The sequence below is a fragment of the Python bivittatus genome, unplaced genomic scaffold, assembly GCF_059951505.1.
Source record: "Python bivittatus isolate LINGU-HERP-01145 unplaced genomic scaffold, Pbiv_v1 ctg000610_np1212, whole genome shotgun sequence".
Classification (NCBI taxonomy): Eukaryota; Metazoa; Chordata; class Lepidosauria; order Squamata; family Pythonidae; genus Python; species Python bivittatus.
Window position 1 is genome coordinate 50313347 of NW_028277088.1, and position 23194 is coordinate 50336540.

At 39.9% G+C, this 23194-nt stretch overlaps 1 protein-coding gene across 4 annotated transcripts in view; it reads left to right on the plus strand.

The window, feature by feature from the left end:
• The window catches only part of NME8 (NME/NM23 family member 8), a 50909-nt gene that overhangs the window by 2130 nt on the left and 25585 nt on the right, over positions 1-23194 (plus strand). The window contains exons 1-7 of one of the 4 annotated variants that reach the window (XM_088149985.1): positions 7728-7800; positions 12065-12106; positions 12202-12259; positions 14281-14387; positions 15543-15614; positions 18132-18248; positions 20903-20969. In XM_088149985.1, the coding sequence (XP_088006111.1) occupies positions 12074-12106; positions 12202-12259; positions 14281-14387; positions 15543-15614; positions 18132-18248; positions 20903-20969 (454 nt within the window). In that variant the 5' untranslated portion in view covers positions 7728-7800; positions 12065-12073. Of the gene's footprint in view, positions 1-7727; positions 7801-12064; positions 12107-12201; positions 12260-14280; positions 14388-15542; positions 15615-18131; positions 18249-20902; positions 20970-23194 lie in introns of those variants that run through there. The other 3 variants (XM_088149986.1, XM_088149988.1, XM_088149987.1) reach the window with 3 other exon arrangements.

Sequence of the window (23194 nt, forward strand, 5' to 3'; positions counted from 1 at the left end):
ACCCAGGGGTACTACAGGTCAAGGGGGGGACCCCTATAAAACATTGTAAGAAACTGCTCCAAGCCAATCCTGGCTTTGTCTGTAACTGTTATGCATTACGCCTGAGTAAAGTAACTTTCATCCAAGCCTGCGTCTCATGAGGTTTTTTGTTCAGCGCCGAATGCAGCGATCCTCACATAGAACAGTTATTGCTGCAACAATTGCAACATGCTCTCAGAGGCCCTGAGGAGCTTTGCCATTCTTGACCGCTTCTCTTCCTGTTCTTGAATTCTTCCTCCTCCTCCCTTCATGTGAAGAAATGAGGAGAGGGAAAATAGGCATGCAAGGGACTTCTGACTCCCTTTTAGGTGATTTCCACCCACCCCAAAGCTTCTCTGACCAGAAATCAATGGTACAGTTTCCCACTATAGGTTTGACACAGATTTTTTTTTTTTTAAACCTCACAAAGAATCCTTAAGTTTCTGGGGAAAAAATCCCAGAAAATCTAGTCTTGCCCACATGTAACACCCTCCACCTATTCTCATTCTCCTAGACCTCTAGGCAACTTTCACCTTGGATATGTTCCTGAGGTTCCTGGCAGATTATGCTTGGGAAGTTCAGTAGGCATACTGTATTATGGCTTTATTCCTTCCTAATGGGTTGATCTCAGAAAGTGTGCTGAATGAGTTCTGTTCTTCTCCATAGTCTTTAACTTCTGGAATGGTATAGTGTTAGCTTTTTTCATCCACACCTTTTAATGTCTTCATGAAATCCTGAGGAGAGGGAGAATCATCCAAAATTAGCTTGCAGTATCAGTAATGTACTGATATCCTGCAAACTGTCTATTTTCTATCTTTTAAATCTGGAAAGGCTGTAGATTGTCTTGATCAGGTGCCTGGAGATGTTTGGCTGGACTGAGTGGACAAACTAAAATTGATTCTGAGCACAGTAAGATCTGAGTAAAGGAGTGCAATTGATTCTGGACTGGCTTCCACTAAAGGCCTAAGTTCATACTTTGACTGGAAAGTTGTTGGGAGTCCATTTGTGCTAGGAAAGATAGCACACAAGGAGGTTCTTCTTCATCTATGCTCTTCTATAACATAATCATGGGATGAGGATAAAGTAGAGATGGGGAATCTTTGGCTCTAATCCAACCAATGGGCTTGTCTCTGACTATGTTGCCTTGTGGGGCCTCCAATACAGCCTCTCCCCCCTCAAAGTTCCTTCCACTACCCAGGGTTCAACAATTCCATTGTCCCTTGGGGAATAGTTGGATGTGATGTCTCATTGAGCCTTTCCTGTACTTAGTTTTTATTTAAAAGGTGCTTTTAGGCTCCGGTTGTCTGATGCTTCACCTGACCTATATGCTTCTTTGAGAAAGTTATTGGCAAAGACCAAGAAACCAGTGAGTAGACCAGTTCCTTGGATTCACCTGACCTATATGCTTCTTTGAGAAAGTTATTGGCAAAGACCAAGAAACCAGTGAGTAGACCAGTTCCTTGGAACCTCTCTATAAGGAGAGAACAGAAGATTGCCCACATTGCTCCAGATGGCTGTTCCCCATGAGGAGACCACAGGACAGAGGTTTTCCATGGTTTTGAGCATTGGGAGATGATAGGATTAGACATCTTGCTGGCAACCACAGCAGGGACTTTTAAAGGACACTAAGTTCACAAACCTCACTTTCTAATCACTTTCAGAAAATGGCTCATTAACCAGTTTTAAGATATTAAATATCTTCAGAATGACAAGCTTGAAAATGCCAGGTGAGTTTGCCTTTAATCCAGAATGAAAAAAAATGTTAATTATAAGCTTAAGAATTTAAAGAATATGAAATAAACAGCAAAAAGCTAAATAAGAAACTTATAAATGTACTAAATGTCCAGATAAAATTGGAATATTGAAACTTGTACAATAAGATTTTGGAATTAATTATACAGTACAAACAGGTTCTCATGGAAAATAGATCCTGTTTTGGTTTTTACAAGACACAACATAGATAAATAATTTCATAATTTCAAAAACTGGACACTAGAGGGGACTAAAGATTTTAGGTAGAGGAAAGATATACAGGCCTGCAAGACGGTTGTGACAATAAAAATACTGAAGGACAATTTTGAAGAATGGAATCAGAAAATAGTAGTCATAATATCAACAATGTTGGTAATGATGTCTGCTTCTATGGGCACACTATGTCCAAAAAATTTTATTGAAGAAATCCAGATATAGAACAAATTTTATCTGACAAGACAGAGATGGTATTGAAAGTGGATTTACAACTGACAGGCCAAAAGAATGATTTAGAAAAGGATGTTTCACTGGATCTACAAAAGAAAGTGGCTGATGTTTTAATAATTAAAAGAGATATACAAACAATAAACCAAGAGAGTGACCTGGATACTTTTCCTATATTGGATTTACAGAAGAGGCTTGTTAAAGCTTTGAAGGAGCTCATGAGAAGGGACAAAGAAGAAATGAAAAAAACATAAAGTTCTAGGACATTATAACTAACTTTATGGGGAAACCCAACTTTAAAAATGGGGGAAAAGATGGTGGTATGGAAAAATTGGATGCAAGCAGGGATAGTGACTTTAGATCAATTGATAGATGATGAAGATGAATTTTTAACGTATGCTGTGTTAAGAGATAAATATCATCTACCAGATGTAACCCAATGGCAATATTTACAATTACAATGTTTGTTAACAACATTGTTTGGACCAGCAGCATTTTCAGCTTCTGAGACACTTGAGATATTAGAACAACTTGTTAAATCCTTTAAAACTAAAAAACCTACTATTAGTTTATATAGATATTTGTTATCAATAAATTAATTTGATATGCAGATGCTAAGGGGTGAGTGGAATAAAGAATTAGAGGTTTTATATTGCCTACGTAATGGGAGAGTGTCTTAACTTCTATACCAAGAGTGTCAATGGACCTTAAATTATGATTTATACAGCAAAAAGTAATATTTCGAATTTATTGAACTCCACTCCATCTGTATAGAATAGGACTGTCAAAAACAGCATTTTGTTGGAGATGTAATAAAGGCAATGCTTCTTTAAAACATTGTAAAAGAATGTTTTTACAGCATCCTATACTTATCAAGTTTTGGGAGAAAGTACTGGACTATATAAATATCATTGTGCAACAAAAGCTGAAATCTTCAGAGTATAATATTCTTTTGAACTATATACCTAGTACATGGAACTTGACAACTGGACAACATAAATGGATTCTCTGTGCCCTTACTATGGCCAAAAGACTGATATTGCAACATTGGAAAGATAGATGTATGGCCCCATTTAGTCAATGGATTGAAGACCTGATTACACTTGCTACTTATAAGCAGATTGCCTATAGATGTAGACTTTGTATGGACAAGTATAATGAAACATGGGACTCATTTATACAAAATACACTGGGTTAAAAAAAAAAAAGATAGTCATATAACTCTATTAGAAATATATATGTAGTTGAATAACATTTGTATTAGATAAGCATATAAAGAATTGGAACTGTGTATTATTATAATAATATATTAATTTTTTTGTTGTACTTTTTCACTTTTATGTTAAAGCATTTTTATTTTTTTTCCTTTTTGTTGTAATTTTAAAAATTAATAAAAAAAGTTCTAGGACATTATTTGAATGAACTAAAGATTAAAATTGTTAGAAGTAAAAGGAAAGAATATAAAGTTGGTTTATTTGATCAAGGTTAAAATAAGATATGTTGTTATTTCTGGCTACCCATTTTGGACTTTCTGCTGGCACCAGGACTGAAATCATGATGTTTTATAGATTGATTTATAGATAACAGATGGGATATGGGATAAAAAGATAAATGTTTGTAACTTTAGAGCGGGTGAAGAGTTACTAAATTTTTTATACTTGTGATGAAGTTTGGAAGTCAATTCTTCATATATTTCTTTTCTCTTTATTATATTCTTTACTATATTCTTATTTTTTCTTTTTTCTTTTTTTTTCTTGCATGTTTTACTCCTTCTCTCTATTTTCTTTTCTTTCTTTAAGTTTAGTTTGTATTAGATTTTATTATTACTGCAAAATCAAAATTCTTATTAAATATTTTATATATATATATATATATATATATATATATATATATATATAATCAGCTGGATAGTGCAGTGGTTAGAGTACTGCCTTTGATGCAGGAGACGGATTCAAATCCCGGCTGGTACCTACCCTATCCCTAGGGGTCCTTGGGCAAAGATGCCCTATCACTTCACCTGGCTATCTCAGATATGAGAGTGACACGAACTAAGAGAGTCATGCTGGTTCGGACGTCACCTGGATTAACAAGGTCTGCGTCAGATGTTGGGGAATCAGGACATTCTGACGATAAGTGGGCTACTGGAACAAACCATACATGGACGAGACAAGAGAACTTGGACTTGATGGAATGCTACTACAACAGCAGACCTAATGAGAGGGGATATATGAAACGTATGAGGGAACTATGGATAGACAGATGACCTACATCCACACTAACTGAGGAACAACTAGTTACCCAGCACTTCAACAGAGTGAAGAGGAAGCTGCTCTCACAACTTGAGATAGACCAACTCTACATTACAACTCGGACTCAAGCAGACCTGGAAGAACAACTGGATGTGCAGCCAACACCTGAAGCTGGAAAGTCATTGCCACCCCCTCCATTACAGAGCATACCAGCTGATATGAGGCATAAGATCATGGATAAACTAGCTACAGTAAACCCTCAAGACCAATTACCAAGGCTCAGTGAAGAAGTACCATCAGATAGTATACTAGAAGATGCCAAGAGAGCCCTCCGAACAATCCCTACTACCACCATAACTCAAACCAATGAACTGGTATATGCTACAGCGGCTGTAATCCTGGAAATGCTTGGCTATACAATCAAGAAGAACAACAGTACATACCATCCCTGGAAAATGAGGTTGGAGGCTAAGATCAAGGCAACTCAAACAGAAGTCAGTCGGCTGGTGGAACTACACAAGGGTGTGGAGATTAAGGACAAGACTCAGCTATGGAAAAAATACATGGGCCTGACTCCATCTGAAGCCCTAGAGACTGCTAAATGAAGGCTCACAGCACTGGCTGCAAGGCTAAGGAGATACACTAGAGAAGCAGAAGCCAAGAAAATAAATGCCCTGTTCGACAAAGAACCATCCGACGTGTACTCCCAGCTGCAGTGCAACCACACAGTAACAGCAGAGCCACCAGCAGTGGAAACTGAACAGTACTGGAAGAACATATGGGAGAAAAAGAAGATACATAACACCAGTGCAAAATGGCTGCAGGATCTGAAAGCAGACCACAGCAATCTCCCAGAACAGGAACCAGTCAGCATCACAGTAGCAGACATCCAACAGCGGGTCAAGAACATGAAGAGCTGGACAGCACCTGGCCTGGACATGATCCATACCTACTGGCTAAAGAAACTAACAGCACTGCATGAATGCCTAGCAGCACAGATGATCTGTGAATGGCTGGCGCTATACAAAATCAACAGGACACTAAGGACCTTCCTCAAGAACTCAGTGGAATTGTGGAAGACAACACTGGAAGTCAACTCATGACAGCTCACACAAGTGGCCATCAAGTGCGGCATATACCAAGGTGATGCACTGTTTTCACTGTTGTTCTGCATAGGCTTAAACCCCTTCAGCCAAATAATCACAAGGAATGGATACAGGTACCAGTTCAAGAGTGGAAACACCATCAGTCACATCCTCTACATGAATGACATCAAGCTGTATGCTAAGAGTGAACGAGACATCGACTCACTGATCAACCTGACATGGATCTACAGTGAGGACATTGGGATGTCATTCAGACTGGAGAAGTGTGGCAGGATGATAGTAAAGAGAGGGAAGGTAGTTAAGACTGATGGGGTGGAACTACCAGTGGGCCACATAGCAGACACAGAGACTAGCTACAAATACCTTGGTATCCCACAGTCACATGGGAACCACAATGAGGATGCAAGGAAGACAGCAACACCCAAGTATGACCAAAGGATAAGATAGCTCCTGAGGAGCCAGCTCAATGGGAAGAACAAGAACCAGGCCATCAACATGTACGCCCTGCCAGTCATCAGATATCCTGCCGGTATAGTGAGCTGGCCAAAGGAAGACATGGAGGCTGCCAATGTGAAGACCCGGAAGCTCCTCACAATGTATGGAGGTTTCCACCCCAAGTCCAACACCTAGAGATAGTACACCAGCCGCAAAGAGGGCGGGCGGGGTCTGATGAGTGTCAAAGCCACTGTCCTGGACGAAACCCAGAGCCTCCAGGAGTACATCAGTAAGATGGCACCCAAAGATGAGCTGCTGAGAGAATGCCTGAGGCAGCAGCAGACATGGGAGGAAGTTCAAGTGGAGGAAGTACCATGGCAAGACAAGACCCTGCATGGGATGCACCATTGACAGATAGCTGAGGTGGCTGACATTGGGAAATCCTATCAGTGGCTGGAAAGGCTGGACTAAAAGATAGCCCTGAGGCATTGATCATAGCAGCACAAGAACAGGCACTAAGCACCAGATCCATAGAAGCAGGGGTCTACCACACTAGACAGGACCCAAGGCACAGATTGTGCAAAGAGGCCTCAGACAGGCCAACACATAGTGGCAGGGTGTAAGATGCAGGCAGGAACAAGCATACACTGAACGGCACAACCAAGTAGCTGGCATTGTGTACAGGAACATCTGCACAGTGTATGGGCTAGACCGCCCAAAGTCCAGATGGGAGATTCCACAGAAGGTCATGGCAAATAACAGGACTAAGATCCTGTGGGACTTCCACATCCAGATGGACAGGCAGATACTGGCCAATCAACCAGACATCGTGGTAGTAGACAAAGACCAGAAGACAGCGGTAGTGATAGATGTCCAGTATCAGTGCTAAGTGGCAGCAACATCAGGAAGAAGGAGCATGAGAAACTGAACAAGTGCCAGGGCCTGGAGGAAGAACTAGAGAGGATGTGGAAAGTAAAGGCCAAAGTGGTCCCAGTGGTGGTAGGAGCACTTGGGGCTATGACTCCTAAGCTTGGAGAGTGACTCCAACAGATCCCAAGAACAACATCAGAGCTCTCTGTCCAGAAGAGTGCAGTGCTAGGAACAGCTAAGATACTGTGCAGAACCCTCAAACTCCCAGGCCTCTGGTAGAGGACTCAAGAGTAAGACACTTACCACCCATAGAGGTGAGAGGGGAATTTATATAAAACCTGCCCCTGTCCCCTAGCAATCCTGACTAAGAGCACTGTTCCCGTAACTGCTAATGGCTGCATCTAGATTTTAACTTTCCTTTCAGAAATCTCAGTGTATCTGAGAAGAACTTCTGGGGATTGGAGATAGGGTATCTCTATCTGTGAGCTTGTATATTGTAGCACATGAATATTTTCTGACCCACTACCCAAATAACTTGTAGATCATTCCTTTGACATATGGAATTGTATTAAGGTATTCATATATTGTGCTGTAGATGTATATTTTCATTATGATGGATTATATGGTTAATCTGAACATATCCCACTGAGGAATAATATTATGCATGAGCAATATATAAGAGTATTTTTTCCCTACAAAGGTTTTAAGCTATTTGCACTGATGTTTACTTACTTCAGTTCTAAATGATGGGACTGTAGCTTTCATCTTCTCAATTATGCAACACCGCAACATCCGTTCTTTTTTTTCTCTCTCATGTAATTGCTTTAGGATTTTTTTCTATATTGCTAGAAGATTATGAGTGGAATGCTACAGGATTGCATTTGAACTAAAGGCACACTGGTTTCACCTGCACTAGAAATTAATAGGTGAGATATTTCTATATAGCGGAGAACAAAGAATTTGAATGAAAACCAGGGGAATGTTGTCAATAAAGTAAAAGGGGTCTTAAATGGTACAATCAAAAACTAGCACTGTTATATTTGGAAGTCCATGCCAGCAGGGGCTTAAGGCAAGTCCTCTAGGCTCCAAAGCCAACCATTCAGATGGGGCTCCTCTGATGAAAGAACACAGCCCTGTGTAGGTCTCATCTCACCCCCTCAGTCATCCAAAATATCCCTTTCTCAGGGGCCTGAAGGTCTTTCTCAGGCATATTCTCAGGCTGGCTTGCAAAGGTAAAAGCAAGGCAAAAATCAAGAAATCACACAAATACAATGTATTTGAAATAACCTCTGGAAAAAAAAATCAAGCGACAGTTGAAGAAGACCATCTTAATTCCTTTTCTACACCTGGAGAAAGTGGAGGCTAGGCAAAATTCCTAAGGGAAGTTGTTTGAGAGCAAGGTAAGAGAAGGCCCTCTCCTGCATATTGAGAAGCTAGATGTGGTCATTCAGAAGAAAAGTCAGTTTTTATAGTCCTAAATCACAGTCTTGCACCCTCTCCTAAAATACCATGAAGGGAGTCCTACAATATAAAGTCACCCCTCCCAGTAAAAAAAAAAAAAATCTTTGGGACTGGTTGACATTTGGAAACAAAGTTTGTATGTAGTTTAGATAGCCCTGAAGGAAGAAATGAAAAAAAGAACCTCAAGCTTGACCAAGACCAAGAAATCAGACAACTTCTCAAAAACGATTACAGCAAGTCTTAAGAAAAAGTGGTTTTCCTTCCTCTGTCTAAGCCTTTAGAGACAATATGAGTGACAACAATCGATCTCAGATAACCTTGCTTCTTGCTCTAAGATGGATAACAAGAAACAAAGAAAGCAAAACTAGAACCATAATGTATCATATAAATCAGGGTTATATTCAGGGAGAGACTGAATAAACATTTTGGTTCTGCTTAGGATGGCAAAAACTGGAGGAGCAGGCAGTGTCTGTCAAGTCTCTGGCCAGCTACCTTAAAAAGAAAAAAAGAGTGATTGTGTCCATTAGCCAATGAATTTCTGTGTTCCACAGATAAATATTTCCCAACCTAGGTGGCTTTCAGATATCAGGACTTAATTTTCCAGAATACCTAGACCATTGCTGAGAATTCTGGAGGTTGAAATCCATACATCTGGAGACCAGGGCATCATCAGTTATTCCAATTTGAAACCCAAGCATGCTTAAGGGTTTATTCAGGCCATACAGTCAGTGAGAATGGACCTGGACAAATCTAAATGTTTACTGAATATTTAGAATTTAAAGGATTTATTTTTTTATTAAATTTAGATAGCCACCCATCTCACATATGTGACTCTGGGTGGCACAAAAGCCCATAAATGCATAAATGAATATAAGTGAAATATACTTTCTTTTATAAAGGAAAAGGGCCTTTCCCAACTTGGTGCTTTCCAAATGGGCTGGGATGACAAGTCCCCACATTCCTAGTGTTGCCTTAAAAACTCAGGCGCCCCAAATGGAGTGGAGCTGAAGACCTATTCCCTGAATTTGGGAGAGAAATCCATTTTACCTTTGCAAAGGTGGCTTTTTAGCCTACCCGAAAATATGAACCCACCCAGTAACTCAGGCAAAGCAAAAAGTGTTTATTAAGGTGGGTCAAGTCTTTTTACAGGGTACAGAAACAAATGATACATACATTTGGTATATGTGATACGTCAGAAACCAAGCAATCAAACAATAAAAGACATTGATTACATGTGAGAATTAAACAATAGAAAACATTGGTTACAGATAACATTCCACAAGTGGCAAATTTATGGGTTACATTACTCTCTTTCCCAGCTGGGTTTGTATCTTTAAAATTCACAAGTGTATTCAAGGGCTTCTCAGAATATGCTTAGTTGCTGAAAAGGCAACTTCTCGCATACCAAAAGAAATGGCCATGGCTCACAAGAAAAGCATGCTTTCCTAAAGTTAGAAAAGAGGCCTAGACTGCTTTGTTTAAAAAAATGCTAATATCACCTTTTAAAATGCTAATAATGAAACTTAAAATTCCAGGTAACACTAGCAAATGTGGGATGGTTAGCCAGTAGTGAGCAGAGTTATGGCCCAAATGGGGAAGCCAACTATGCTGTTGGTGAAGCATTTACCTCCCTCATGTGCTTTTCCAGCCAAACACACAGCCCAGCCAGTGCCATAACTCCTAATACTTTTGTGAGAAACAACTTTTAAGTTCCAAAGAATTGAGACAAAGATCCAATGAAGCAGCAAGACATTTATTAAAAGAGTACATTGTTGCAACAGCGGGTGTCCAGCAAGTAGGCACACCCTGTGATAAGATCCATGCACTTTTTATTCCCTATGCCCGAGTGGAAAGACCCTCCTCCATTTCCCTATTGGTTGGGTACTCAGGAGTTTACAGCTTATCCGATACGCCTAATACAACTCCCTGAAGTCCCGCCTTAGTTTACATCTCCCACTACTCAAATTTTAAGCCTCCCCCAGTCCATATTTATCTATTTCCTTTTATAGCAGTTTTTGGCATTAGGAGTGAGTGTGGTCAGTGATGTGGTTTCAGATCTAATTCAACTATTACCACAAAACCAACTCAGGTCGGTTCTTCAGCTCCCTGTTCAGAGACTCTTTTAACCACCTGTACCAGTTTCCTGTCCATGTTGCCACATCCTTTAGCTCTTTTACTTTTTTTAAGCAAACTAGCAGAAAGCCATATTACTTTATGCTAAGAACCCCCTAAGCAACTGAGGACTAGTAACTTGATTGTATCACTACATATGTTCTGCTTAGAAAAGCAGGGGTCTGGAAGATCCTTTCACTGCTAGTTGCTCATCATGGTTTATTCTAAAGCATATACTGTCCAATTTGTTTGCAAAAACAACATTTTGTCATTTCTCACACTTTGACAACTGTTGTATTCTCTTTCAAGATGCAGACGATGATAGGAGCCTTGCCTTCCTTCTTTCAATCTCACAGCAAGAAGGTGAGGCATTCTAGGTTGAGGTTTTTCAGCCATTAGATTTCCCCTGAGCATTAATCCTTCTCAGTCAGCCAGCTGGCTGGCAGCCAGTCATTTCCCAGCTCCTGAGCCCAGGACATCTGGCTTCAGATCCATCCTGCCTGTGTATCCTTGCCTACCCATTCTCTACAGTTGGGCTCAATCTAAATGTTCTTTGGTGACCATAGCAACGGCAGTAAAAGCCTGCCCATCTCCTGCTCAGGTTCCCTCCTGCTAACAGTTTCACCTTCCGGAAGCAGCTATCTTGGATTAATTAATAGAGGAGGTATAATGAAACAAAAGTACTTGTGCTGTGACATGGCTGTGAAGTACATGAATGTGGGAATTTCTATTAATAAGGCAGTAATGGTACTGTGTGAGTGTGAATAAATGCTCCCCCCTCCTTCACTTACTTCATCTTATTATTGTGAGATCTCCATCAGGCTGAAAGTGAAATGTGCATAGAAACAGTTCAAGGTAGAGGAGACCTTGTGCCACAATTTAAAGAACCTGCTCTCAAGGAAATACAGAAGTGGATGGAAATGGAGTAAGGTTTTACCTCAGCCTTATGCTATATTTTGCTGTGATTACATTAATAGAGAGATAATGTGGTATAGAGACTAAGGCAGGGTTCCTCAGCCTTGGCAACTTTAAGACGGGTGGACTTCAGCTCCCAGAATTCCCCAGCCAGTCTTGCTGGCTGGGGAATTCTGGGAGTTGAAGTCCACCCGTCTTAAAGTTGCCAAGGTTGAGGAACCCTGGACTAAGGTGTTAGACTAAGACAGGAGAGACCCAGAGTCAAGTCACCCCCAGCCAGGGAAATTGACTGCATTACTCTGGGCCACCCACTTGTTCTGCCTCAATCATAGGACCATTGCTGTGGGGATAAATGAAGGGAGATCACCATTTAAGCTGACGTGAGCTCTTCGACAAATGGCAGAATAGAAACCTAACAAATAAACAATACAAGGTAGGGAAGAAGAGTTGGGTTGTTTTACCTCTGCAGCTGATGCCCACTTTGAAACAGCTCAGCTGGGACATGTCCTTATCCATGACTATCTCTACCAAATAGTAATTTATATGAACAATTCTCTCTAACATGTTTCCTGGGGTTTTCTTCATTATCTTTGGCACCAACCATAGTATAATCAAAGAGTAATTTAGGTTGAACCCAGCATAAAAGTGCTGTAATAGTATATTTCTGAATGATTTCTATTTTTTATATTTGCACCATCACAGGGAATAACGATGGCAAGTAAGAAGAAAGAAATTCAGCTACAGGTATCCTTCTTGCTTTGTTAGCTCAATTATTCAGCTGTTCTTTGGATAAGCAAGCATGTTGAGAAAACAATGTTCTCTATTTGTTTTTACTGTAGGCAGTAATACTCAGTCAAACACAATGGGATGAGATGCTGCTGAATAAAGGTCTAACAGGTACGTTTTTCTCTGTCTCTGTGCTTCTTCCATGTTGCTTACGTGTACTTTAGGCACATGAGTGTTTCATTAGATGTGCCAGATGCAGGCCACTTGCAAGCATATGCATGTGATAAACTTGGAATTGAGCTTCCATTTTCTGCAGCTCAGAGATGCTCATGTGCACTTTGCAAATCCACTGTACACATAAAAAATGATAGCATAGAACAGGACAGGACATGAGCTGCTTTGACTATTAGGGCAAATGATGAGGGGCAGATGAGGAGAAGGGTCTTCATAGGCAGTTGCAGTGCTTGCTTTTTGCCTGGCCTGTTGTTAGTTAAATGCATCTCTGTGCTTAACAAACAAAGAGAAAATCCAGTTCCACTCTGTCTTACTCACCTGCTTCCTTCTCTCCAAGCTGTAGTTTAGGTAGAAGTGAGGACTTTCTTTATAAATCTAATTTTAATTCAAATAGAATGAACGTCTACCAGCATTCACTGATAACAGGGCTAAGCCCACACTCTCTGCATCTGGGACAACTACATTACAAGCATTTGATTTATTCATTTTAAATGGGACCTGCTGTGTGTGACTTAATGTCTCCTTATTCTTTCCACATTCTGCATATGCTCAGAAGGCCATCCTCCAAGAAAGGCTTCTACTGAATTCAAATCACCAAGCTCTTCCCTGCAGTCTCAGCCCTTTAGGTGCCAAAGGGAAATTTCTGTCCAACACAAAGAGGAACTTTGCCTGATTTAATTGTCAACAGAACCAGAACTAGGAAAGAAAGGGATAAGCAAAATTCCTGCCTGCTGAGATCCTATCATTATTAGAATCTCCTGGGGTTGGTTATTTTAATTTTTAAAAAGATTAAAAAGAAATATGTATTTAAGGTCTAATTTGAGCCTTGACCCTCTTACATAGCAGCCAGTGCCTAATCTGGCTTGGACCAGATGGTGTTGGTCAGTTGCATAAGTCAGGATGCCAGGATCCTAGTGAGAACTTGATGGGGTTCTGTAAGAACCTAAGACAGTGTTTTTCAATCTTGGAAACTTTAAATGTGTGGACTTCAACTCCCAGAACTCCCCAGCCAACATGCTGGCTGGGGAATTCTGGGAGCTGGCCCACACATCTTAAAGTTGCCAAGGTTGAAAAATACTATTCTAGGGCAACCTCAATATATATCAAATCTGTTAATCTTTTTTCACTTCTTATTTTGGAGAAAAATCAGGTGATGCAGTTGTGGTGGGGAATTCTGGGAGTTGAAGTCTACTCATCTTAAAGTTGCGAAGGCTGAAAAACACTGACCTAAGGGCAAAAAAAAAAAAAATCAAATAAAAATAAAAATCAATTGAGCACAGCCAATTTTCTCTCACTAGAACTTTGCCTTTTGATCAGGAGTTCTGGATTTCTTTTCTTTTCTTTTCTTTTCTTTTCTTTTCTTTTCCTTCCCTCCCTCCCTCCCTCCCTCCCTCTCCCTGCCTCTGCCTCTGCCTCTGCCTCTGCCTCTGCCTCTGCCTCTGCCTCTGCCTCTGCCTCTGCCTCTGCCTCTGCCTCTCTCTTTTTTTAATTACCAGGTTCTGCAGTCTGAAAAAGTTTGAAAACCCCTGCTCTAGATATGTTGGATGATTTAGTCCAATGTATCCTGAAGTATCCACCTGGTTAAGAAGGTATTCCCTCCTCTGGACATAATAAAGCAGGAAACAGTTTTTACCTCCACTAAAATATGCATTGCCTTATCATGTTATGGAGGAATTATGCAGTAAGGAATTTCATTCATCAGAAGCCAGACAGTAATTAAACCTAAAGTATTTGCTGATCCTTAGAATAGGGCTCCTAAGGTTACAGATGTACCCTTTCTGTCCATTACTGATGTATGATTTTTATTTTCTGGGAGCCTGAGGCGTATATCATTTTAACTTGAGAGCGTATCCACATTTCCATGTTATGCACGGGTGAGAGTCCCAGCAAAGGAAGAAAAATCAGTATTGCTAATTTTTAAAAATCGGGATTTATGTTGTGTCTCTATGTTTTATCAGTGGTAGATGTTTATCAGGCATGGTGTGGACCTTGCAAAGCTGTAGTAAACTTGTTCAGGAAGCTAAAAAATGAATATGGTGAAGATAATCTACTACATTTTGCTGTGGTAAGAATTTGAATGATCAACTAGCTTTTTCTAAACTCGCACCCTCCCTATAAGTTGGACTTCAATTCCCATACCACCAAGCAAGTGTGTCCAAGAGCTGACACATCAAAGGTCATTAGCTTATGGAAGACTGTTGTACACTTTCTCATGCTAAATACTCTGGAAGCACAGTTTGTGATATTAACACCTCCATTGACCAGCTTAGTCTCATTTTGACAGGGAGATTACCTGAAAATAAATTATCATTAAAAGTTTCCATAACACAAGCTGAAATTGGGAAGAAGGAATTTAGGTGTCATCAGGCTCATTTAAGGCACACAATAGCTTTGTTATGGTCTATAGAGAGGAGGTGAGATAAAGAAATGACAAAGTACTACTGGCTAAACATCCTAATTAAATAAATTTAGTCTATCTAAAGATAGATCAGAAACTATTCTTCACAATTGGGCAGGCAAGAGATAGACTAAAAAGTATGTTAATTAAAAGCAACATGGCTTCTTCTTCATATATAGATTTTGAAGCTTGAGAAAGGTGAAGGAATGAGCTGTTTTAGGCAAGAAGGCAGATGGTTTTAAAGAAATAAAGATTGGAAGTTGGCTTAGACTTACAAGAATTTCAATGGGTGTCTCATAATCAATCATACATATATTATCCAGTTTAAGGTGACTAAAAGCATTTAGAATTACATGAAATTTGGCTCACATTTACCCATAATTAAGTGATTTTTACCATGTTTATTTGAGTAGCCAAATAAAATAGTAGAATAGCAGAATGCTTACCTTTGGGTAGGTCAATCATAGTCATTTCTTTAGCTTTGCATTTTTCAATGGCAACTACAATGTTTATAAAGATGGGAAGTGATTTTCTTTGGGATCTATATTAGAAACAAGGAGAAAACAAGCAGCAGACTATAAATGAAAATTCTTGATAAACAGGGATACCAAATCTTGGCTGCAAAAAGTCAGGGTGACCAATAGATAGTTCAAAGAATGAGTTCATAACTCTTTGCTTCCATCTACTGGTCTGGCTTTTGCAGCCCAAGTTCTAGTGAAGCTACAATAAACCACAATGGAGAATCATATGGTAACTGTTACTGTACGATATGACTTAGGAGAAAAAAATATTGCAGATATATTTGTATATTATTCATTTAAGGCAGAGGCTGATAGTGTGGTGACCCTGCTCCCATTTAAAGATAAATGTGAACCTGCTTTTGTCTTCTGTCTGGTAAGTGCACTGTAATAGGGATGGGACAAGTGCTTTGCATAGGGTTAAATGTGTGTAAAAACACATAATGTTTTCTTGAGTCATAAAATATACAAAGAGTGGACCAATAATTCAAGAGGGCTGGAATCTTCTGCATCACATATTTATAGAACTGTATATGAGAATATATGTCCATGTAAATGTCTTTCTATTGTGATGCCCTGGTTGTTCACAATTCTTACAAATTATGTCACCCTCAACATTTATTCCACTGCCTTTGGCAGAATAGCCCCAAACAGAAAAGAGTTTCAAAGAAAAAAATCCTGTGATAATCACCGAAGAATGATCAGTGAACATTTATACACATGGATATAGAGCTGCACGTTTTAAGTGATTTCTCAATTTTTACTATGCAGTGAAACAGATTTAAAAAAAAACAAACAAACCCAAACTGAAAACTTTTTCAAGAAAACAAAACCATCAGCCCAGACCTGCAGCAAATTCCACTGTAGAAGAAGCTTTTTGATCTGAGAAGGCAGCACTCAGATAGAGGGTCTGCCATCTGCTGGTGCTGCATAATTGTGGAAAGCCAAACATTGGTGGCACACTGTTATGAACAATCTGGATGTTTTCAATTGCACCTCCCACAGTCCCTTGCCACTGGCCACGTTGGGTGAAACTGCTGCCAATCCCAACCACCTGGAGGACACCAGGCTGATTACACCATAATGAAGAATATCTAGCCTGTGGGACAGAAGCAGCCTGCCAAACCTCACCACTTGGTCACAGTGTCTCCTTTAGCCCCTCTACCAAGCAATCAGGCTTGAGGAGAAAAGCAAAGAAAGACTTTCATTGGCTTCACAGCCTAATTCCAAGAACAGCAGACGTATGTATGTGGAGGGGATGATTTTCAGAGTGGTCACTACTGGAAGAAAGGGTTAATTCTCCCTTCCCTGTGATTGTGATTTCCCTTCCCCCTCCCTTTTTTTTTTTTTAGCAGGACTAATTGCAGGACAGGACACTGATTTGAAAGAGATTTACAGGGAGGGAAGGAAGCAAAAGTTAACTCTTTATGCAGCAGTTGGGGCTCTCTCAAATTGCTCCCCCTCCCCACATATATATGCATCCTACAATCAGCCATGGAAGAAGCCTTTCACTGACTTTAATAGGTTTTTCTAAAGTCTAACTGCAGAATTAAGTTGAGAGCTGGACTGACCTTGTCTTATGTGCAAGACTACCATGTCAGGTCTGCATAATTCTGGCCAACCACTAGACAGCAGCAATGGATTAGAATTTTCTATATCTCTTCACTGATATCCAATGGTCTTCCGGAGTATTACAGCCTAGATATAAGATATAATTATGTCAGCCCTTCAGGGTAGACCAGAACAGGAAACAGACTACACTGAAATAATTGAACTATACTCTGAGATAGGCTTGAGCATGAAACTGAGCAAACTCAGGGAGGCAGTGAGGGACAGGAAGGCCTGGAGCAATATGGTTCATGGGGTCATGAAGAGTCGGACACGACTTAACGACTGAACAACAACAACAACTGAGATAGGCTATAATAATAGAATCTTGCAAACCTGATTGTGCTTTACCTCTGCTCCCTCTTATATCCCAATGAATTAGGGAGGAGCCAGTCTGAGTCACTTCCCAACTACTATCTTTTTTCTCAGGACTTAAAGGATGTTTCAGCTGTCTTTGCTTATGTTCTTGCATATTTCCTTCAAGGTCATCTCCCTGATTCTCTAGAATTATGAATGAAACAATGTAAGTTATATGTGAGAATAGCAGAGTGCAAGATTGCAAGATAGGTAGGTAGGTAGGTAGGTAGGTAGGTAGGTAGGTAGGTAGGTAGATAGATAGATAGATAGATAGATAGATAGATAGATAGATAGATAGATAGATAGATAGAGACTGACAGACAGACAGGCAGACAGACAGACAGACATGCATACAGGTTTAAATTAGTTGATTCAGCCTTAAGGCAGCTCTATCAACCAAGTTAAGTCCAGTGGGACTTACCCTCTATTTCGTTGGGTTCATATGAAATTCTTGCCCAAGATTAGCATAAGTATGATTTGAACAAATAACCCAACTTAATGAATTCACACAGTGCAAAGAACCATAAAATAACCAGAAGGGTTGGGTTCATCCAACTCAACCTCAGTATGGTTGTATGACTCAGTATGTGATGAAAACATAGCCATTGTGTATAGTAGCCTTTTCCAGCTTGTATCCTTAAGATGTATTTACACTACAATTCCCAGAATTCCCAGTCAGCATGACCCTATGGTTGAATATTCTGAATAACAGATGAGGTAGGCTAGAATAGCCAACATTATTTATTATCCAAGTGGTCCTAATTATAGCTGTTCTGCTTTTTCATTTATTTGTAAAAAAAAAATTATAAAAGTAAATCACAGATGTGTATTGGTACATTTAATCTAAGAATATACAGTTATTTAACTCTAAATATAAATAATGAGAGATTCCAAAACAGAATGCATGATGAGTATATTTGTTTTTCAGAATGGCAAGATGATAGATGTTGTAAGAGGAGCAAATGGGCCCCTTCTAACTAGAAAAGTCATAGAACTAATTGAACTAGAAAGAAAAATTGTGGCTGGAGAAGTGCAAAGGCCAGAGGTAACTCTTCTGTTCTTACTGTGGTTGTTCTATTTTATACACACACACGCACACACACACACATAGATACACACACATACATACATACATGGTTTTAAAAAATATATTTATGTGTCACATTTTGTTTTATTACTCATAACAGTTTCCCTTCCCACAGAAGCATTTGTTTTCATTGAATGGAATTGCTGCCCGTCTTTTTATCCTTATCTCATATTCTTTTATTGCTTTCCTATTAGCATATTTCTCTGTCACAAATCACTTTGGAAATGAATGGGCCTTTCATTAGAAGAATGTGCCCTCCCTCCCCACCTATTCTGCACCAATGTCAGATACAATTAAAGCACACTTTTTTAATTGAATGAAAGATATTGGCAATGAAGGCAATTTACAGATTGCTTGAGAATAGTACAATAGTACTATTAGTACTAGTACTAGTGTAGTTCCAATTTAGATAGATCCCCTATTTGTGGCGCTTAAAGGAGAATATTCCAATGTATTCTGACCAAAGGCCATCAGTTTGTGTGTAGTTCCATTTAAATTAACAATAGCAGGCTAAGGTTACAATTAAAGATAATGTCTCTCTGGATAACAACACAGAAACATCCATAGCAAGTCATCTGCCATTGTCTTCTTCCAGGATGTTTGTAAGTTTCATTTTACTTCCCAATTTAGCCTATGAGACAAGTCAGAGATTCCCTGCTGCTTCCTCATACAACTACTAACCGGTTCTTAGCTTTTTCAAGATGAGCAGAAGTCAGCAGACAAGTTTACAATTAGCACAATTCTAATAACATTAAATACATTCAGATTCTTCAGAAAGCGCAGGATCTTGCTAGGCATATTTTGCAAGGAGTTGCTCTCGGTTTAATGAAGCTTACTGTTAGTACCTCTGCTCCTGCTCTCCCCAGTATAGTTAATAGCATTTGTTGGAACTTTCCATTAGATTGTGGAAAGAGAGAAGCTCCCAGGCAGCTCTTATCTGATCTAGTTTTCATCTCTATCTTTTTTCAGTTTGAAAACATTCTTCGTTGATCCTCCTATATCAAATATCCTTTGGTCCTAAATTTGATAACATTTAAATTGCTGTTGAGTTGCGTATAATTTATGAGTTGTTTGAAACTGTGAGAAGGCAGGGAGAAGTGAGGGCCTCAAACGAACCATGTTTGCTAGGGGAGAGCGCTGTGCACCATGGGGCAGCCTTGGGGGGGACGGCAGGAGGGAGGATGGGCAGAAGGCACATTCGCACCAGAGTGAAGAGGGACGGCAGGAGGGAGGAAATACTGTAGGCAAGAGGCACGTTTGCACCAGAGTGAAGAGAAACGGCAGGGGGCGGCTGTTGGGTCAAGTGGGTATTACAATGTGTATTGCGCTGATTGGATTAGGAAGTGGAATGTCTGCGGTTTTGCGGTTAATTAGCGGCGCTCCAGGGCGGTAAAAAAAGGTGAGATTGTGAGCCAAGCCCTCATAGGAGGGGGAGGACAGATAGGGGGTATAAAAAACCTGTCAGACCTTGTTTCGGGGTTCCTCCATTGCTGCGGGAGGGACCCACCTTTGCAAACGTGCCCAATAAAAACTTCTGTCTACTGGACAACCGAACCCGTGTCTGTCGTTTTCTGACAAAACCATTGGCTTTAGCCAAGAAGGATCCCATGGCAGCTCATCAGTGATCTAGGAAGGTGTTTCTCAACCTTAGCAACTTTAAGATGTGTGAAGATCAAGCTGGCTGGGGAATTCTGGAAGTCGAAATCCACACATCTTAAAGATGCATGTGTGGAGTTGAAGTCTATACATCTTAAAGTTGCCAAAGTTGACAACACTGATCTAAGCAATCCTTGTCCAGCATAACAAGGGAAAGGGACCACTGGGAAGGAGGGGAGGGAAAACAAATGAAGCACATTCAGGTATGGATTCTTACAAAATAATCCTAATTCCTGGCCTGAGGTCAGTGGCTAGGAGACATGGTGTTATCTTAATGACTCTCTGCCTGCAGAAATGAACACTGCTCTGGAAGAGGCTGTTCCATAATGGAATTTCCCTATTGTTCCTGGTTAGGTTGCCAACTGATAGCAGAAGTCCAACATGGAACTCTTCACAAGCAGAAAAGATTCAGCTTTCCAGACCGACCCCAAGAAACACACTAGAAGGAAATTTAGACTTTGCCTGCTTGGTTGAGAAAGTCAGGGGGAAAAAATCATAAATCTTTTTCTCTTGCTGGCATGAGTTAACCTCCCTTTGGATGAGATAGTGATTCTCTTTGATGTTCCTCTTTGGCCCACTAATGCCTATTCTGCCTATTATAGTGTTTGTTTAAGGAGCAACCTAGAATAGAAACCATTTAAGGATAATAAAAGCTGCCAGTCTCTCAACTGCACTAACAGTGTGGCCTGCTTCTCATTTCTACCTCTCTTTTGATAAAAATTTTGCTAGTGGCATGCCATTTCTACTATTGCAACCCTTGGAAGTTGATATCAAAAATCTATCTTGTTGATTTTATTTTATATTTTGAAAACTCCATTGAAAATCTCACCCTGCAGAAAGGTTTTTAAACTTAAAATATATTGAATCAGATTTAGATGTAGAAACTAATAACTACCATACAGACTTCTTTTAAATAAATATCACCAAAGTTTGACAATGTAAACATTTAATTTTAGCTACCAGAGCTCATTTTTATAGAAGAGAAAGAATCAGAAGAAGAAGCTGAAGAAGAAGAAGCTGAAGGTGAGTCTTATTATATAAAAGCTTTTAGATACCAATGCAATTATACAGATGTTCATAAACTGGACGAACTCTATGAAACATTTTGGTGCAATATTGTTTGTAGCAGCAAACAAATACTAGTGGTTTCAGGCAGGGGGATCCACAGAGGGGTCAAAGATTTTGAATGTGATCATATGATCAAATGACCTTTTTAAATGTGCATCATGCACATGATTGATTGACTGATTGATTGATTATGTGCCAGCAACTCATTGCCAACTCTTAGTGACCAGATAGATAGAATTTCTCCACAATGATCTGTCCCCAACCTGGTCCTTCAGCTCTTCCAATGGCACCTCCATTGCCACTGTAATTAAGTCTATCCACCTTGCTGCTTGTTGTCTTCTTCTCTTTCTTTCCACCTTTCCCAGCATTAGAGTCTTCTCCACAGAGCTAGGTCTTTGCATAATGTGTCTGAAATAGAATAATTTGAGCCTGGTCATTTGTGCCTCAAGTGAGAACTCCGGATTGATTTGTTCACTGATCCACTGGTTTGTTTTCTTGGCTGTCCACGGTATTCTCAGGAGTCTTCTCCAACACCAAACTTCAAAAGCATCAATACTGTTCCTATCTTGTTTCTTCATAGTTCAACTTTCAGTTCCATAGAGTGTCACAGGGAATACTGTGGCTTGCATGATTCTGATCTTTGTAGGTATAGATACATCATAGCATTTGAATATGTTTTCCAAGGCTTTCATGACTGCTCTGCCAAGTGCTAGTCTGCAGCGTATTTCTTGACTGCTTGTTCCTTTACTGTTGATAGTTGTTCCTAAAAGGCAGGCCACTTTGATATCTTCATTGTCAATTCTAAGGCTGATTGTTCTATCTGTTGTCATTAGTTTGATCTTCTTTATATTTAATTATTTTAAAAGGGCCAAGCCTTTGATTAGGAGTGACAGATGCCATAATAACTATTTAAAATGCTTTTCCCCCCTCCCCCACCACAACATCTCTGGATTCAGGAAACAAGAATTAAAGGTCTTTTTCTCCATATGGTGGAGAAATCCAGATGCTGGTGGTAGAAATGATGGCATAGTATGTATGGTGTATGTTTTTTTTTTTAATGTGCTTTGTTAAACAGATAATGGTGATAATATAATAGTACAAACAAAAGTTACAAATAACAAATTAATCTTTCATTATTGTGCAGATAGTGACAAAACATATAGTTAAAATTAATGATAAAATAAACAATCATTTTAAAGCTATGTTGATAATCCAATGAATTTCATACCAAAATGCAATAGTAAGACAAGCCCAATCTATGTGATTTAGTTTTCCAACTGCATCTCTAATAGCAAGACAACTGTAACCAACTGACTTCCCCTAAACAAGCATGTGTCCCAGCCTGGCAGAAGACCCCAAAGAACCTAATTAGAGATTGATTTCTCACAGTGAATGAAAGCAGACAAACAGATCTATTTTCTGGCAGTAACAGGACCCTGGAGAGTTCACAGCAAAAGTTTAACAGACTGGGTTAACCATCAACAAAAAAGCTGTTCCATGATTTTTATGTGCCCAAGGAAGCCTTGAATAAGCTGACAGTGCCAAGAGATGCCTTAACTCTATCCTTGTTTGCTTGTTGGGTCCTTTCTGGACCCTCAAACTTCTGCATGACTGGGAAACTGCAAAGGCTATAGAAAAATCATCTTTGTCGGAACTGTAAATGTCCTGAAGGACGCTAATCTCAGTTTGGGAAAACAGGGTGCTGACGGCTTTCTCTGAATTGGTGTAATATGAGTTCTACCATACCCCGAATCTTCATCAGGGGATTGCTGGGACCCTGAACTGGGGACTTCACACCCGACTGTTCAGTGCATTTTTAAACATTTTTTAACATTTATATCTCCCTCTTTCCTCTGGGAGCTCAAGATAGTACACATGACCCTACCCCCCATTTTCTTATCACAAAACAATCCTGGATGGCAGATTGGGCTGAGAGATCATGACCAGCTGAAAGCCATCCAACGAATACGCATGATCCAGTGGGAATCTCTCCTCGGTCCCAGCCCAGTGACTTGACTATTAGCACCATACAGGGGGATGCAGTTCTGTTTTCAGTGTGGAAGTGAAATTCCAATCTCAGTCCAATAGCCTTTTGTGAGTGAAATGGGGATACCAGTTTGCTCTATGCTGCTGGCATCAAAATACTTTTGCTCAGCCCTGGGGCTGCCTCCATGCCTATA